This window comes from Bombus pyrosoma, linkage group LG10 (assembly GCF_014825855.1).
Source record: "Bombus pyrosoma isolate SC7728 linkage group LG10, ASM1482585v1, whole genome shotgun sequence".
NCBI classification, from domain to species: Eukaryota; Metazoa; Arthropoda; class Insecta; order Hymenoptera; family Apidae; genus Bombus; species Bombus pyrosoma.
Window position 1 is genome coordinate 1,941,737 of NC_057779.1, and position 17,165 is coordinate 1,958,901.

General features: G+C 31.5%; 4 protein-coding genes across 8 annotated transcripts; 2 read left to right on the forward strand and 2 right to left on the reverse strand.

Moving 5' to 3' along the window:
- The first annotated feature begins 45 nt into the window (after window positions 1-45).
- Window positions 46-3,390, forward strand: LOC122571853 (DCN1-like protein 1). Its single transcript, XM_043736094.1, has 5 exons — window positions 46-193; window positions 725-938; window positions 1,041-1,209; window positions 1,299-1,512; window positions 1,634-3,390. The coding sequence occupies exons 1-5, from the start codon at window positions 191-193 to the stop codon at window positions 1,796-1,798; spliced, it is 765 nt and encodes a 254-aa protein (XP_043592029.1). The 5' UTR covers window positions 46-190; the 3' UTR covers window positions 1,799-3,390.
- On the reverse strand, window positions 2,841-5,059 carry LOC122571856. The gene is made up of 4 exons (XM_043736096.1): window positions 4,242-5,059; window positions 3,968-4,129; window positions 3,843-3,911; window positions 2,841-3,729 (listed from the first exon to the last, which is right to left on the reverse strand). Exons 1-4 carry the CDS (start codon window positions 4,680-4,682, stop codon window positions 3,556-3,558), a joined length of 846 nt encoding a protein of 281 aa, XP_043592031.1. The 5' UTR covers window positions 4,683-5,059; the 3' UTR covers window positions 2,841-3,555.
- A 428-nt stretch (window positions 5,060-5,487) lies between these two features.
- Window positions 5,488-13,329, reverse strand: LOC122571850 (tripeptidyl-peptidase 2). 4 transcript variants are annotated; one of them, XM_043736088.1, is made up of 21 exons: window positions 13,205-13,329; window positions 12,926-13,123; window positions 12,235-12,363; window positions 11,988-12,155; window positions 11,358-11,518; window positions 11,102-11,265; window positions 10,696-11,028; window positions 10,340-10,609; window positions 9,945-10,256; window positions 9,709-9,865; window positions 9,448-9,635; window positions 9,213-9,367; window positions 8,893-9,110; window positions 8,575-8,809; window positions 8,266-8,516; window positions 7,891-7,902; window positions 7,167-7,417; window positions 7,043-7,054; window positions 6,213-6,670; window positions 5,899-6,114; window positions 5,488-5,830 (listed from the first exon to the last, which is right to left on the reverse strand). In XM_043736088.1, the coding sequence occupies exons 2-20, from the start codon at window positions 13,085-13,087 to the stop codon at window positions 5,905-5,907; spliced, it is 3,846 nt and encodes a 1,281-aa protein (XP_043592023.1). In that variant the 5' UTR covers window positions 13,088-13,123; window positions 13,205-13,329; the 3' UTR covers window positions 5,488-5,830; window positions 5,899-5,904. The 4 variants fall into 4 exon arrangements, with proteins under 4 accessions (XP_043592023.1, XP_043592022.1, XP_043592025.1 ...); XM_043736087.1 differs by lacking the exon at window positions 13,205-13,329 and having other exon boundaries at window positions 12,926-13,156; XM_043736090.1 differs by lacking the exons at window positions 7,043-7,054; window positions 13,205-13,329 and having other exon boundaries at window positions 12,926-13,156.
- Window positions 13,235-16,202, forward strand: LOC122571852 (UDP-glucuronic acid decarboxylase 1). 2 transcript variants are annotated; one of them, XM_043736093.1, is made up of 6 exons: window positions 13,235-13,383; window positions 13,470-13,609; window positions 13,715-14,302; window positions 14,383-14,496; window positions 14,580-14,900; window positions 14,989-16,202. In XM_043736093.1, the coding sequence occupies exons 2-6, from the start codon at window positions 13,549-13,551 to the stop codon at window positions 15,255-15,257; spliced, it is 1,353 nt and encodes a 450-aa protein (XP_043592028.1). In that variant the 5' UTR covers window positions 13,235-13,383; window positions 13,470-13,548; the 3' UTR covers window positions 15,258-16,202. The 2 variants fall into 2 exon arrangements, with proteins under 2 accessions (XP_043592028.1, XP_043592027.1); XM_043736092.1 differs by having other exon boundaries at window positions 13,246-13,391.
- Window positions 16,203-17,165: the final 963 nt, after the last annotated feature.

Genomic DNA, 17,165 nt, shown 5'->3' on the forward strand with positions numbered 1-17,165 from the left:
AAATCTTTTAAATAACCCGCGACATTGTTCTCGAAGTTACTTTTCTCTGGCAACGTCTGGTGGCATTGCTTTATAATCTTGTTGGTGTATTTGCATTTCTCAGGGCCTTCACAGAACATGCGCATGTTCATGTCAAGTGTAGTGCAAAGGAAATAATATTTTGGCTTTCGGGGGCCTAAAATTAACTAAAATGGTGAGCACTTAGTAAATTTATGGATTACGTTAATCCAACGATCCTCGTGACTTAATTTTACTAAAAAAACCATAGTTTCCCTTATATGTCCACACAGTGTATTAAAAATGTTAAAGTAACCTATCGTGAGTCAACGTTACTGTTCCCTTTTGCATTAAATACAAATCAATTTCGTGACATACCTTCTGATTAATGACATTGTAAAATAATACATGATCCTTTTAGTCTAATAAATTAGATTGTCACGAAGGTATTATCACATTTCTTAAAATCAACAAGGTGCTACTTAAAGTAGTAACAATAGCTATTGTACATGCAACAAAATCTTTGTTTATACGTTCTCGTCCATGTTGATTTCATTGTTATAAATTTAAAAATTGTGAAACATTATAATGTATACATACATGGTCATGAGCAGATTTTTTATTTAATGTGATATTCAATGTTGTATAGTAGAAGAACTTATAATTTTTTTTATATTAATCTTTAATATATTAATATATAATAATGTAATTCTAATCTTTGTTGCAGCATAAGTTAAAGTTCTCACAAAGAGATAAAGTGAAGAAATTCATAACTTTTACACACACTGGAGAACAAACTGCAATATATTGTTTAGCACAAAATGATTGGAAGCTAGACTTGGCAAGTGATAATTATTTCCAAAATCCTGAGGCATATTGTAAAGAACCAAAAAATACAGTAGATAAAAAGAAACTAGAAATATTATTTAGTCGATATCAAGGTAATTCTATGAAAGATGCTTGACACATAATAGCTATGTACACATAAGATTAAAAATATGCCTGTAACGTTTGCGTAATGTTTAATTTCATAATTGAAATAGATCCAAATGAACCTGACAAGATTACAGCAGATGGAATAATGAAATTTTTGGATGATTTGGATTTAAGCCCTGAAAGCAAATTAGTATTAATCATTGCATGGAAATTCAGAGCAGAAACACAATGTGAATTTACTAAAGATGAATTTATGAATGGAATGACAGACTTAGGGTAAAGCAAATTTTTTAATGTTCTTTCTTCTAAAAGAATTGAATCCTTTATGTATTATTTTAATATTGTTTATTAAACTTATTGTTTAGAGTGGACAGTATAGATAAATTAAAAGCCTGCTTAAGTAGTTTAGAAAATGAATTAAGGGATCCTCAAAAATTTAAAGACTTTTATCAGTTTACGTTTAATTATGCGAAAAACCCAGGACAGAAGGGTTTGGATCTTGATATGGCAATTGCTTATTGGAACATTGTATTAGATGATAAATTTAAGTTCCTCCCTTTATGGTGTCAATTTTTACAGGTAAGATATCTAATGTATATGTACATGTGAACTATAATATAAATATTGATCAAGCCTAAGAAGGAAACTTACATATTGTCTAGCTAAATTATGATACAAAATACTTAACACAATTTTTTAGGAACACCATAAGAGGTCAATTCCAAAAGATACATGGAATTTATTATTAGACTTTGCACTCATGATCAACCCAGATATGAGTAATTATGATGAAGAGGGAGCCTGGCCTGTACTGATAGATGATTTTGTAGAATGGGCACAACCCCGCATTCGTCAGTCCCTCTAACATCTTTTTGTTACATCTGTAACTTCATATAAAAAAAAGCTTTATTTATTCAATTATAAAATCTTATATTCTTCAAGTGATACTTGATCATATTTTTCTGATAGAGCATCATTTTACTTTGTGTACAGAATATATAGCAAAGGAATATTACAATTGCTAGGATCAATTTAGTGTATAATAACTCTGTAATATGTAAACAAAATTATATAAGAGAAGAAACTATTGCTTATAAGCAATAAGTTAATTTCATATAAAATTACAGGTTTTATATTGTTTAATCCCAAATTATGTAACTATTAAAGTTTTACATAAGAGGTGCATTATTATATATCTATCTGTACAAAGTAATATGATGTGATCAGTTTGTTCGAAAAAACAATAACAGTAAAAAAATGTTGCTCAATTACCGAAGGTATTTGCAAACATCGGAAGAAATCGCTGACTGTGTTCCTTTGCACGAATTTGGCTTCGAAAGGGAAAAATCACAAAATTTATTCATTTATACCTTTTTGTAGATAGTAATTTCTAGAAATTACGTTGTTAAAAATTGTTATTAAATAAATTTTACGACACTCTACAGAACACTTGTAATATACATACAAACAAAAGAAAACACAGAGAGAAATCTGTATTTTAAACGTATTGCTATTTCGGCACTGATATACTTATCTTTTTTACAATCACCGATTTAAATGGTGACAGAAAAAGATTTGTTTTTGTTTTATTAGCGAAGAGTAATATTTATATTGTAATTCTGAAGTATAATAGATGTTAGGGAAAATAAATTAAGAATTTTTTACAAGTTTAAATTATGGGTTTCATTTATAATTAGTGCAGATAAAATATATTTTTTTATGATGTCATAAAAATCGTGATTATAAGTATTTATTGATTCCAAGGCATGTTTGAATCGAGTACACATCAAATGATTAAAAATAATGAACAACTGATAAAAGCAGATTTAATCTTCATAACAGACTTTTTGCTTGTACTATAAAGTGTTGAAGCTATAAATAACATTTTCAGTTTTATATTTTCTCCCTACTTCACAATGCAATATGTGATTAATGCTTTTGTAGTTTAGTAAAGTACATCAATTTACTACTAATCATTTTAATTTATATATAATACAAAGAGATTAAAGAAATATAATGTAAAAAAATATATATCTCTGCAACTTTATGGTTAACAGTTAAGGAACCAGAACATTATATCAGTTTAGATATATTGACATTGAAAGGTGCAAAGTAGAGAATTAGCAATATAAAGAATACATCGTCCAGAAATTTTGGATTATATTTTATAAAAATGTTAAAATAGGTAAAATGAAAACAGTTCGTGACATATACATTCAATATAAAAAAGAGAGTCCAGTAAAATATTGTCAGAAATATGTTTGCGCAATGCAGAAAAAAATTCATGAAAGATGTATATTACATTTTATTTAATTAATACTAAAGAAAATACGATTTTCAGACTTAAACTACTTTATTTTTTTAGTAGTTTATGCATTGCGTGAACACCAAAAAATTGTAATAGTTTTAGGAAGAAATTGTACATAATGTAAATAAATCCGTCAGTCTTAATCTAAATAATATGTCTAATTAAACAAAAAGTTCCATGATCATTTCATACATACACACATCATAATGAAGTTATATATATAAATTTTACTTTTTTTAAAATATATTTGTATGTATACGTATAACTTTAAAAAGTTTTTTACATATTGACACTTGAAAAGTAAGGATTATGTGTTATTGTTTTTTGCAATGATTGCCACAGTTACATACAGGATCACAGCCACAGCATGGTGAATTGGATGGATATAAAAAGGCTAGCTCATATTGGTTTGCTTTTGTATTGTAACATTTATTTAATATATCCTTCGTGTACCAATTGCATAAATGTTCCAAATTCTCTATATATGTCTACATTATTTTTTTTACTGTTAATATGACATGCATTACTATCACTTAAAAATATAAAATATTGCAGTATTTATCAAATATTGATTTTGCTATATATTGTTACAAATCCTTACCTGTGCAATAACTAATCCCCGATTTGGATTTGTAATTGTACTATGACTATGAGAGTCGAAAAAAGTTACCTACAGATAAAAGTTTTATGTAGAAACATTTTTACAGATTTTGCTAATTTGCTTACCATATAAGTCTTTTCTTGAAATATAAACAGTACTGTTCGTCCACAAGTAATAAGAAGCATAAATAAATTCTTAGACTTTGGTGCTAAGTACCATTTGTGTAAAAAATTACTTATATGTTGATATAAACCTCTCTGAATCTTTTCATGAAATACTTGAAATGTCTATAACATCATTAATATTGTTTTATATCCTATCTTGTCGAGTAAACAAATTCTACATAAATTACAAAATCATTGCAAAATATAGATAATAAAATGTCAATTTAATTTGTACCCATTCTCTTAATAGACTCAAACTTTTGCCCCCAAGTCTCAGTGCCTCTTCTGTACTGAGATAAGGATGAGAAACTAAACCTTTTTTAACAATCCATGCATGGATAGTATTACCCTCTATCATAGCTTCAGCTATGATAGCAATAAGTTTAGGAGATTTCTCCGCATCGTATATTATTAATCCTGTTTGAGATATTCGTTGAGCAACAAGGAGGCAAATAAGAGTACATGCTTCGCTAACTAGAATTGTGTTAAAAATTATATATCGTATTCGGAACGGTGCAGATAAAATAAAAGAGAAGATATCTTTTTTACTTGTTTGTCCTGGTGGGAATCGACTTTGTGAAAATTCCTGATTGTACCAAAGTACTTTCACGTTATTTTCGAAATAGTTTTTCGCATACGAAGACAAATAAGAGTTGAGCAACAGCGATAAGGACATAACTCTTTATACAAATTTCGGTTGACGTGTCATTTATTACTTGTAAATTTTTACGTGTGAAAGCATTTTTTCTTATCTTGACTTAGTATATTCTTACAAAAAATTTAATGTTCCAACTATTAAGAGCCATGAAGCTGGTTGAGCGGTGAATTTGTTTTTATATTCACGTAAATCGAATTAGGAACGTTACAATAGAAATATATGTACGCAACTTCGTACTAATGAAGCACAATTGAAGCTTTAATATAAGTTTTTCTTGAAAATAAGACATTCTATTTTCTTTTAAAAGGCTAGTATTAGTGCATTTATTATTTTTATCTTGGCCTTTAATAGTACAGCTCTAGCACAATCAATATTAAGCAATTATTCTCCAATTATTGAATTTATAACAGCAAGAAAACGAAAAGGTATGAATTACCTTTTACATTTCATATTCACTATAAAATTCAAATAGAGCTTTAATTATTTTTTGTTTTTCTCATTATACACACCAGCGTACTTAACGCTTATTGTATAAAGTGAAGAAACATTTGCTATATGTAACACAATGACAGCAAAACCTGAATATATTATATATGAATCTCACAGTCACATAAGTAAATGTATACAGTTTTAAATAACAGAATCCAGTACGATAACGCTACTACTATACCGTGGATATAAAGAAAATACCTGTATGTATACATATGTATATATATAATATATATATTTATTTACATTTAATATATTGTAAAAATGGAAAAACCTAAATAATTTTAAATGATATACATTGTGTTAGTTGAAATGAATGTTCTCAAACAACACATTATTGTTTAAAAACTTTAATTTCTAAATTGATAACAGTTTCCATGATATTCTGGCGCTTCTTTCTCTTTTGATGCGATAAACGCCATAAAAATGCACTATTAAAACAGCGGTACTTTTAGTAATATAATTTCTTATGTTTAATTTCTTAAGTTTAAAAATTGATATATTTTTCTAATATCATTTTTTCGTACTTTTTAAAGAGTATGAACACAAGTATATATTTATAAGTGTATAATACACTTGAATGACTCAACAGAAATAGTTCTGCCATAGAGGTGCATTGGAAACTGTTTGCCATGATTAGTTTCCATTATCAGAATATCAAATTGATTTCTGCGTACCTAGAAAAGATACCTGTGCACTTCATTATATTTTACAACTAATTTAGAATTAAATGAGTATCAATTACCATTGATCAAAACGATCTGTACGAAGGAGGATAACGTGACGGTATACTTGTCTTAATATGACGTGACAAATGTTCCCATCCTAAGATATTTGCAATTTCTATACATTTCTCATCAACTTCTTTTAATGGGTTGTCTTCGTAATAACGCAACAGTAATTTCAAATAGCGACCATAATGATTATTAATGTGAGCATGCCACAGTGAGAGAGTAATGACCTGCAAGTAAAGAAGTATTTTGTTTTTACATATAGCTTCTTTAAATAAATAATAATAATTGTTAAATAATAGTGCAACCATATTTCAAAATTTCTTACCTTAATGTCAGTTGGTTCAGCGAATTTTTGTACTTCTTGCCAGTGATGTGTCACACTCTCTAATAAATGTTCATATGACTGACGATCTCCCTCTCCTTTTTTTGCACTATGTACGTACAATCGTGCTAATGCACATCCTTTCTTTACTAATGCTTTTATCAAGCTAAGTTTCTGTTTCTCCATTGTCGTTCTAATTTTTGCTGCATCGTCACGTTGATCGCTCTTCAAGCCATAATAGGCTAAGAGCTTATCTTGATCAATATTTGTAATCACGGCATCTGCGACAGTTATTATTTGATTTGCTAGAGAAACAGATTCTTCTGAAATGTCATCGTGTGGTACATGACGTCGAGCTTCAGGTGAGTCCAAAGAAATCAGCATGGCAGTATGAACGGGCAAATGGTCAGAGAAGAGATTCTTTAATTCTCCATAGAGTAGATTTGCATATTCTCCAGGTTCTATTAGTAATAATACCAAATTAATTATATTTTCAAATAATAATATAAAAATGTGGACATATGCTTGCATTAAAAACAATAGGACAGGTTTTGTATAAACTTGTTTGAAATGAATTATTCTAATGTACATATACGTTTATGTTTGTGTTGAAATGATGTTGTTAAATGATATATATTACTACTAATAATTTCTTTTGAACATTACAGAAGAAAAGACAAATTATAGTAAATTATTTGTTATACATATTACATAGTCGTGCATTGGAATAAAACAAATGGCTATAAGGAAATTCGATAATCATCTAAAGGGAACTGAACAGGGTTTCAAATCAAATTTTGGAGTAACGTTTTATTGCACTCTAATGAACTTACTCGTAGAAGGCGCTATTTGTTGAATTGAAACCGGAAAGAAAAACAAGATATTTATATGATGCTAAATCTTACACAATACGTAATTATATATAATCAATATTAGATGTGTGAAAAATCTGATTACCCAGCTTTGTAAGCCAATTGCATTTGAAATCCCTGAGTGCTTCATTGTATTCATCCCACTTAGTAGTTTTTTCTTTGTTTGATGAATGATAGGGACTACTGCTACTACTGCTGCTACTAGATTTTTTATTTGGTTCAGATAAAATATATTTAAACGTATGGAAATCCACCTTCCTTCCATTATCATCTTTGCAGAAGGTCAGTGTACCCTGTAAGTAACTAGCATTTCCTAAGGCAGCACCTCTGGAAACTCTTTAAAATGAAATAGAAATTTCGTTTTCTTTCAAACAGATTAATATTGCCTAAGAATCTCGCTACAACAAAATGTTATAAACGAAATCAAACGTGAAGGTAACAAATTAAGATGAAAAGGAAGTGTATAGCATTTTTATGTTTAAAAAAGCATACATAAAGCATTATACCTAAAATATTATGTCTATATAAAGCAAAATCACTATGTAAAATTTATTAAAAAATCTTCTAATATGCACAGATACACATATTGATCTAAATATTCAGATCTAAAATGTAAGCAACAAATAAAATGTTTTTTAAATAATAAAGCATGTAAATTCACGAAACTAAATAAAAATGTAGATGCAATGAAGTAATGCATAAAATAGAAGTATATCTATTAAAGGAAAATCTGTTTTAATTGATGTTATTTTTAATTAGAAGCATGTAAATGTTTAAAAATGTTTACAGAAAGAATGCTATAGACTTACTTGTTTTCAGCGCTGCAGTGCGGAACGAAAAAAAAAAAGAAAATTTTCTTAGTAATACTTTAGAAACAGTTGATTGATAAAAAAAATATAAAATAATTTTTCACAAATTATCTGATCTAACATTTTTTGAACGTACACATCTTGCATATATACTACGTCTTACATTCATGCACCAATTTTTATTTGCATAAAGAAATAATATATGTACTGCTACATGCAAAATGAATGTAAAATAATAATCTTAGGAAGGAATATAAGCTATGCGTGAATAAACTTTAAAATAATTATATATTTTCTTTAACATCATAGCAAATAATAATCCTTGTCATATATAGTGTTTAAAAAAAAATATTATACTTCAAATAAAATACTTACTTGTTTTCATTCGATAAAGGAGCAATATACAAAGGAAGAATGTGGCCAGGTGGAACTGAAGCTGCTATCATTTTCTTGCCACCGATAATGGCTTGTGACTGACTGGCATATACATCTAGACTAATTGGATTACTTAGCGTGTGACTTAAAAGGAACGGCATTTCCGTTAATCTATCAAGTAAATCTTTCTTTTCATGACGTACATGTATTTTCAAAGTATAATCGCCTTTCTCTAATTTTTGATTAGCATACTGTAATAAAAAATAGCATTATTTCCTCATTGTTTCATATTAATACACTCGTTCTTACTTTGGATGGGTACGCATCCCCACAACAAATAAGTTGTTTATTAGTATCATAAATCATCCACATCTGACTATCATATTCACTTTCATATAATAAATCGCTAAGCAGCGCGGCATTTGGAGTTACTTCAGTCGCCTTTGCACAGTGGAACGTATATGTTAATTGCAATTCATAAATTTGTCGTGAAGGAGGAATAATATCTCTGTCTCGTAAAGGAGCGATCTTTGCGTCAGTGGGTCTGTAATATTAGGAAAGAAAATAGAACTACATTAATTCATTTGCATTGATATATATCGTGTGCAACACTTTTAGTTTACGTACTTCAATATTTGTACGGATGATTTAAGGCAAATACTGGGTACTACTTCTTCGTTTCTAAGAGAACTTCGCACTTCTAAGCGATTTATTCCATCTCCAGATTGCATTGTAAGATTCCCATTTATGATATGAACACCATGGAATTCAATGAAGTAATCCACTAACATGTCACCTATGTTTGCCCAATATTTCGCGATGACCACTTCTAAGATCAATCCTCCCTATGAATAAAATATGTTTCTTATTTGATAATACTTACATCTAAATTCTTATTTGATAATACTAAACGTTTTGTTAAAATGTATAAAGAGAATTAATAATACCTGAACGGCAAATGGATGAACAATTTCTGATTGAGAAGTAACAGTGAACAACTTATTAACTTCAAGAGTTTTACAGGACAAACGTGGTTTCAGTTGAACGCTATGAATCACAAATCTTCCAGTTTTATCTTTTTCTGTGCTCTTCAATCTAACCACTGAATTGAATTATATTAAAACATTCATTTTATGTGTTCAATATTGTACATATGAAATAAATATTGCTGAAAATGCATACCCGCCCATGTTGCATCTTCAGGAACGAGAATAAAATGTCGACGAATTGTATTCGGTTTAAATAAGATATTTGTATATGCTAAGTCTGGAAGGACCGCAGTTTTTGGCAGTGTTTGTGGCTGCACTACAGTTATTGGTATTTGGAACACTGGTCCTTTTGCAACGTCTGTTACATCATACGCCCGTACACTATAAATGACGATTAGTACTGATATTACACGTTATTAATATAAAAAAAATATGTTAATCCGAACGTATTTACCTAGTTGTATGAACACCTTCGGGTAAATTAAATCCATCAATTTTAATAGCAAATGCGCGAACCATATTCATTAAATCAAGATGCGTTGGAAAATGTACCCAAGGTGCATCGCATACCAAAGTTAATTTCAAATTGAAAGCAATTTTAACTGCGGGGTCTATAAAGTATTCAAGTATTATAATAAATCACATCCAATTAAGGCATATAGTATTACAGTAACATATGTAAAATTATACCAGTATTTTCGCTATTAAGGAATACAGGTTCAACGTTAATAGCATAATCTTTTGATCGATCAATAACACCACTTCTCATGTGGATTCCTTTGGCGTTATTTGGACCACAGTTAATGGTAAATCTTATATCCCTTTCAGGTACGTTATTGTAAGTAAGAAGATTATCGAATGCACGCTCGACTTGTAATAGCCCGGACCCTTGTGCAAAAGGGTCTAGATTTTGTATATATAGAGCTGTATTTTCAAGCGCTCTTTTTATGCTATATGGAGAGAGAGGATAACCTTTGGCAAGAAGTCCTGACATAAGTAGTGCTGTAATACAAGTACCATATTAAAATATACTTCTTTTCATTATAGTAACATAAACTTTATATTTTAGAAATGTCTATATATACCAATAGCTCCAGTAACATGAGGAGCAGCCATGCTTGTACCATTCATGAGCTGACTTTTTCTTAATGTAAAATTGGGAACACTAGTTATAGCTCCTCCTGGAGCACATACGGTAATTCCGGCTCCACCGTCGATCATTGGACCCCGAGATGACCACGTGTATGACATGCCCGGCATTTTTTCTCTTAAAGAATATTCAGCTACCATCATATCAGGAGAAACATAGGCACCAACACTAATCACACTGTTAGTACTAATATCTGGTGGTGTTCCTATATGATTTTAAAATGGATGGGATGTACTAGATGTTAATGTTTCAAGTATATATTTAAAATTTTCGAATGTTCTTTCAACTAACCAATAGTACACAAAGCAGGCCCACGATTACCAGCAGATGCTACCCATGTTACACCAAATTTATCGATAACTTCATTCATTAATTCTCCTATTCTCCCAGTGTTAGACCAATGAGGATGTTCTCCATAACTCATATTAATTACATGTATTTTCTCTTTGTGTTTCATTACATGTATCATTGCACGTATTATTGCAGTTCCTGTTTCCATTGTACCGATGCGGCCATCTCCGACACCTAATGAAATAATTTGAGCACCAGGAGCTACACCATTTGATTCAGGATTATCAGGAAAATACGCTGCTGCAATCGAAGCTACGTGTGTTCCGTGACTTGCTGCAATATAACGAAATTAATTGTAGTTACGAAAACGAAATAAAATAACGAATAGAATCTCACTAATACCTACAGCATAAACCAGCGATTTCTAACGTATTTCCGTCATCGTGAACATTAATACTAATATTTAATTGATCTTCTGGTATAAGGGGTGCATATTCCCTTGTTAAAGTGTATTCGCCTAGAAAGACACCAGCTTCTAAATTACCTTCTTCAGAAGTGTCAATGCATGCTCTATAACAGAATATAAACAATTAAGTCAAATAGCAATGTTTATAAAGGAAATGTTTTAATTGAAACCCTAAATATCCTGCATATATCTTTACCTCCAAACTTCACCATCATGAAAAACAATACAGTCATAGGTAGGTCCTACATCAGAGTATTTTTTCTCCAGGTTATTTAATATTTCAACTCTAGCTTCAAGTTCTTCTTTTTCTAGCCTTTCTTTTAAACTGTTTACTTGTGGATTCTTTGCTTCAAATTCCTATGTACAATAGTTGAGTAACGTAAAAATCAAGTCGTTTCTTATTTATTGGAAAATTACATATCCATAAAATATTTGCTTATATCTTAATTAAAATCATTTTCTTGTTTCGAAGCACACTATTAAAAAATATAAAAGAACGTTACATGGTATTATGCAACGAATCAATGCCTTTACAATAGATCAAACTGCCAATTATAAATATAGCATTAGATACAGATCACTGTGACACATTGTGAAACTGGCCTCATTTGATTGCATGGTTCAACATATCCACAACAACCCTATCTTTGGATCACATGGTCTAAAAGCCTATTTACATTTTTGTTCTTAAATATTTGATGCTTTTAATTAATCTGAGAGCCAATTTAAAGATATCAAATTTTAATGAATAAATAAAATTGAAATGAAAGTTTCTTATTTCTGTGTATATCATATGCAATCAAAATGCAATTATTAATTTATTTACTTGTAATTGCCTAGATGCTTCTGCAAGTGCAGATTTTTGACATGTGTCCCATGATCGTTTTTTTCTTTCTGATAATACTCTTTCTCTTAATTTTCCTGGGTATAGTGAATACAAATTTTTTACTCCTATGTGGTACTGTCCAGAAGGATTTTTCCAGTTGGATGGAACCTGAGAGAAAAATAATTTTCTTTTACTGTTATATGTGTCTAGTAAGCACTATTAATTTCAGACATTATTTGAAATATACCTTTAATTTACGACCAGTTATCCCTATTATATATCCATCAGGCGCTTGTACAATTTTGCTGGTATCCACATCTCCAGCTCCACTGCAGTCATATCTTTCAATAATTTTTGGCTTTCCATCTGAAGTTTCCTATATTAAATGTATTTGTTGTAAAATAGAGCATTTCATTTAAATTTAATTTTACTCCTTTGTTCAAGAAAATTCTGTTGTATTATCATTTCACAAATATACAAGAAAGGCTGATTCAAATTTATAAATTTTAACAGCAAGGAAGAATGACTAATGTATTTCATTTTAGTATTTAATCACCTATAATCCCATGGTAAACAATGTTCACGTTAATTGTTAATTTACAACAAAATTGACACAAAATAGCAATCAATGATTATATTACAATGTAACAAAAATCTTTGAGATTGAAGCAATTACAAAATAAAGATAAAGGAAAAGATGAATAAATTTAAATTACTAATTTCACATAAAATTATTCAAAGACTTCCACTTTGTATACAAAGAAAACACAAAGAAATTTATAAGAAACAAAAGGAATTCAGCAAGCCAAGACTTTTGACAATTACTGCCAGAAATAAAATTATGATATTCCGTTAAAATTTAAAAATGAAAGAAAAGTGGAAGAAAAAACAGGGACTTGAACAATCGCGAGGCGTGTCTATATAAAAGCTTCACTTACCTGCATACCAGGAGCCCCAGGATCAATCCCTGAATCGAAAATTGCAATGATGACTCCTCTTCCATCATATTCAGGATATTTTGCAAGAAATTGAGTGACACCAGTTTCTTTTTTAGGTAAAAGACCCCAAACAGGAAAATTACAATCAATGACCTCTGCCATATTTCAAATACCACTGCCACTGCAACTCCAGAAAAACTACTTGAGATGTTTCCTTTGTACTGCCACAGCCTTATATATCAATCAAAAAACAGCATCTGCGCCTGCGTAAATACTCACAGAAAATGTTGAGGTTAAGTTATCGGCCCACGATACGTCAGATCAAACATGGATCAAACAGACAATAAGAAACAAAATTTGTGAAACGTTTGCGTTATGGTGTTCAGAGAGCAGCACCAACATTACGTCAATAATTAAATAAAATAGCGCTTCAAGTATCGCAAATTTCGCGATAAAAGGTGATGATGTAAGAGGTTATGTCTTTTAATTATAGAAACCTGAAAATGACATATTTGTGGCGATTGAACATCTTCTTATCTACTAGATATTATCATGACGTTAGTCTGTGACAAGTTGATGGGAAAGTAATGTAAATATCTCCATGACATGTGCAATGTTGAAGCATGGTTGTCACTCCGCGAAAGATGAAACAGGTTGCCTTCTTCGTGATTTGTATAATATTAGGTAAATGTTGTTGCTGCTTTCTAGCAAGCAGTTAATATTTCTTTACACCTGTGAGCACTTGCCCTTGAATGATAAAATCAAAGTCATATATTTATCTTTTTGCAGTGTTAGGATTTTACAGAACATTAGTCAATCCAGAAGATGAACAATCTTTCGCCCGACTTCATCCAAGAGATCGTAAATCTCGTCTAGAAGATGTAAATGAGATTGAAAATGTCAATGAAAAAATTCAAGAGGCTGAAGAAAATGTACGTTACACTGATATCAAAGATATCGAAGAAGCAAAAATACGAATTCGTGAATTAGAGGGCAAACTGCAACATCTTGAAGCTAAAATTGAGAACAAAGTATCAAAGGACTTTCCAACAGTCAAATTTCTTAACTATAAGAATCGAAAGAGGATATTGGTGACAGGTGGAGCTGGCTTTGTTGGATCACATTTGGTCGACCGTTTAATGCTTGCTGGCCATGAAGTAATAGTTGTAGATAATTTTTTTACTGGCAGGAAACGTAATGTTGAACATTGGGTTGGCCATGAAAATTTTGAGCTTGTTCACCATGACATTGTTAGACCTCTATATTTAGAAGTTGATGAAATATATCACCTTGCTAGCCCAGCTAGTCCACCACATTATATGCTTAATCCAGTTAAAACCATAAAAACAAATACATTAGGTACAATAAATATCTTAGGTATGTAAACACTGTGCCAACTTAGAGCGTCGAGAATCTCACTTAAGTAGTCAGTAAACATAATTATCCAATTATATCAGGTCTTGCAAAAAGGGTAGGAGCAAGAGTTTTAATTGCTAGCACATCTGAAGTTTATGGAGATCCTAATGAACATCCTCAATCAGAAACTTATTGGGGACATGTGAATCCTATAGGTATATATGAAAATAATTGCAACTGCATTTGTTTAATAAAATGTAAGATAGTAAAATAAAAATTAGAGATATGATTTTCATAGGTCCAAGAGCTTGTTACGACGAAGGAAAACGCGTAGCAGAAACATTAAGCTATGCATATATGAGACAAGAAGGCATCTCCGTGCGTGTTGCCCGAATTTTTAATACATTTGGGCCAAGGATGCACATGAATGATGGTCGAGTAGTTTCGAACTTTATTCTACAAGCGTTACAAAATGACTCGATTACGATATATGGTAGTGGAAAACAGACGCGATCTTTTCAATATGTATCCGACTTAGTCGATGGATTAGTTGCCCTAATGGCGTCTAATTACACTCAACCAATAAACATTGGAAATCCTGTCGAGCATACAATAGAAGGTAAATATGGTATTGTCAAACACTTTTAGAAAAATCGATCGAATACTTTATAGAAAATATACAACGAGTCAATTGTAATTGATTACAGAATTTGCCCTTATAATAAAGGATCTAGTTGGTACTAATAGTAAGATAGTCGAACTTGCCGCGGTCGAAGATGATCCACAACGAAGAAGACCCGATATTACTAGAGCTAAGAAGTATTTGAATTGGGAACCGAAGGTTCCTTTAGCTGAAGGACTTAAAAAGACGATAATGTATTTCGCTAAAGAATTACAGAGGACGAAGCACTCTCAGAAAATTAGTATAAAACAATCTTCCTACAAAAACGATCACGATATAGTGGAGCAACTTTAGAAAACAAAATATCAATACGATTAATTTTTCCACTTTTAAAAAAGTGGTTTTGGAAAGTGCCATTATGCTATGGACCACTACGTGCCAAAAAATTCCCCGTCCAAATTGAATTTTTTATAATTTAAAATATCAACGAGTACATATTCTTAATTTAAAATGGAAGAAAAGAATCGTTCGTCTTTATGCAATCGATATTTATTTTAACTCTGTTAAGATATTTTACTATTTACAATGTTCCATACAGAATTTTATTTATTAATCGTATATAATAGTATTCAATAGTATTCAGTTCAAATACTGAATGATTTTGAAGCATACTACTTTTTTCGTGATAGAACGAAGCGATCAATTTATCGTATAGTTTTCAAAATTCCTTATCTAATGATTGTTTGTGTGGTGGTGGTGCTAGGGGAAATTACCAATATTCTTCTTCCCTCTGTGAAATATTGGCAATTTTAAATGATATTACTCTAAATTTACTTAATATTTCTATATAATCGATTTTCCTTCAGCTGTACATGTCTCTCTATTATCAAATTTTCGTGATGTATAATAGCGATATTATATAACGTGCACTTGTAATTAGTTAACAAATTTTTCTGTCACCAAACTTTTTACCATAGAATCAAAATGTGTTTATAAAGGTTCTCGAATGTTCTTATAAACCACAGCGCTTGAACGTTTGTAATATACTAGTAGTCGTACCGTGTGATGCATACACGGTGTAAATGTACTGTAATATTGTACTGTAATATTTCGTGAGTATGTAAACAGGAAAGTAATTTTATACTGTACGAAATAATGTATTGTACACGAGTGTAAGTGAGTAAAACACTTTTTGTAAAGACAACCCTGTTTCGTTTGGACGACTCACGTGTTTAATTTATACACGAGTAACGATCCCACGGTGTAGAAAGAAATATAAAATTAATGCTTGCATCATAACATGCGTCTATGTATCGAACGATCATTATCACTTCGTGCGACCATAATCTACGTTCATCTCATTTTGTAAGAAGAATTTTCAACGATCGCGTCGCGAGTATACACATTGTTGCATAACGAGTCGGGTGATTCTTCTTGTCCGGTTGCGCTCCAACTAGATAATATTATAATTCTGATAAGCGTGACCACTTGCTGAAAACGCATTCCACGGCGAGATTGAAGAATCGCCCGCGTCATTTATAGTGCATTTGAAGGGCCGATTGCTCGTAATGGGTGTCGCGTGGGCCCTGACAGGGCGCACGTGGTCGTCCTGTCTCGAAGACAGGAAAGAGAGGAATGGCCAGCCAACGATCGAAAGAAGAAAAGAGAGGAACGAACAGATTGGCAAGAGCAAGGGGCTGGTAAGACTCGGTAATTCTTAACGATAATCATCGCATCCGGGATATGCCGTGGCTTTGTCGTCGCGGATGAAAACGCCGCAAGGGTGAAGATGACCTAATCGTTGAGGAGACAGGCCGCTAACGACTCCGGCCACGGAGGAAATAAGGCGGATAGAGGCCTCCTCCTTCTCCTCCTCTTCCTATACTTTCGCACGACGGTTACGCTTCGTTTTAATCAAGCCGCACAGTTTAATTTCACGCGGGCGTCAGCTTTGTATAAATAGCCAGATGATGGCTACGATGATGAGTACTTGGAACAGATTGCCAGCAGCGTCAACGTTTCTTTTTCCCTCGTCTTCTTTTCGATTGAAACGACCAGTCCATCAAAAAATGCGTCACAACGAATGAATAGTACACGTTAATGAGCCAAAGGGGATGTACCACCGTGTAATCGACGAACTTCAACGACTTCCTGTCTGCGGAGACCGAAGGAACAGGTGACCTAATTCAGTGTAAAGTAACTCTTGCTCTCTATCCGTTGGTGGTCCGCTAGTAATTCGATCTATCTATCGGTAAATGAGAC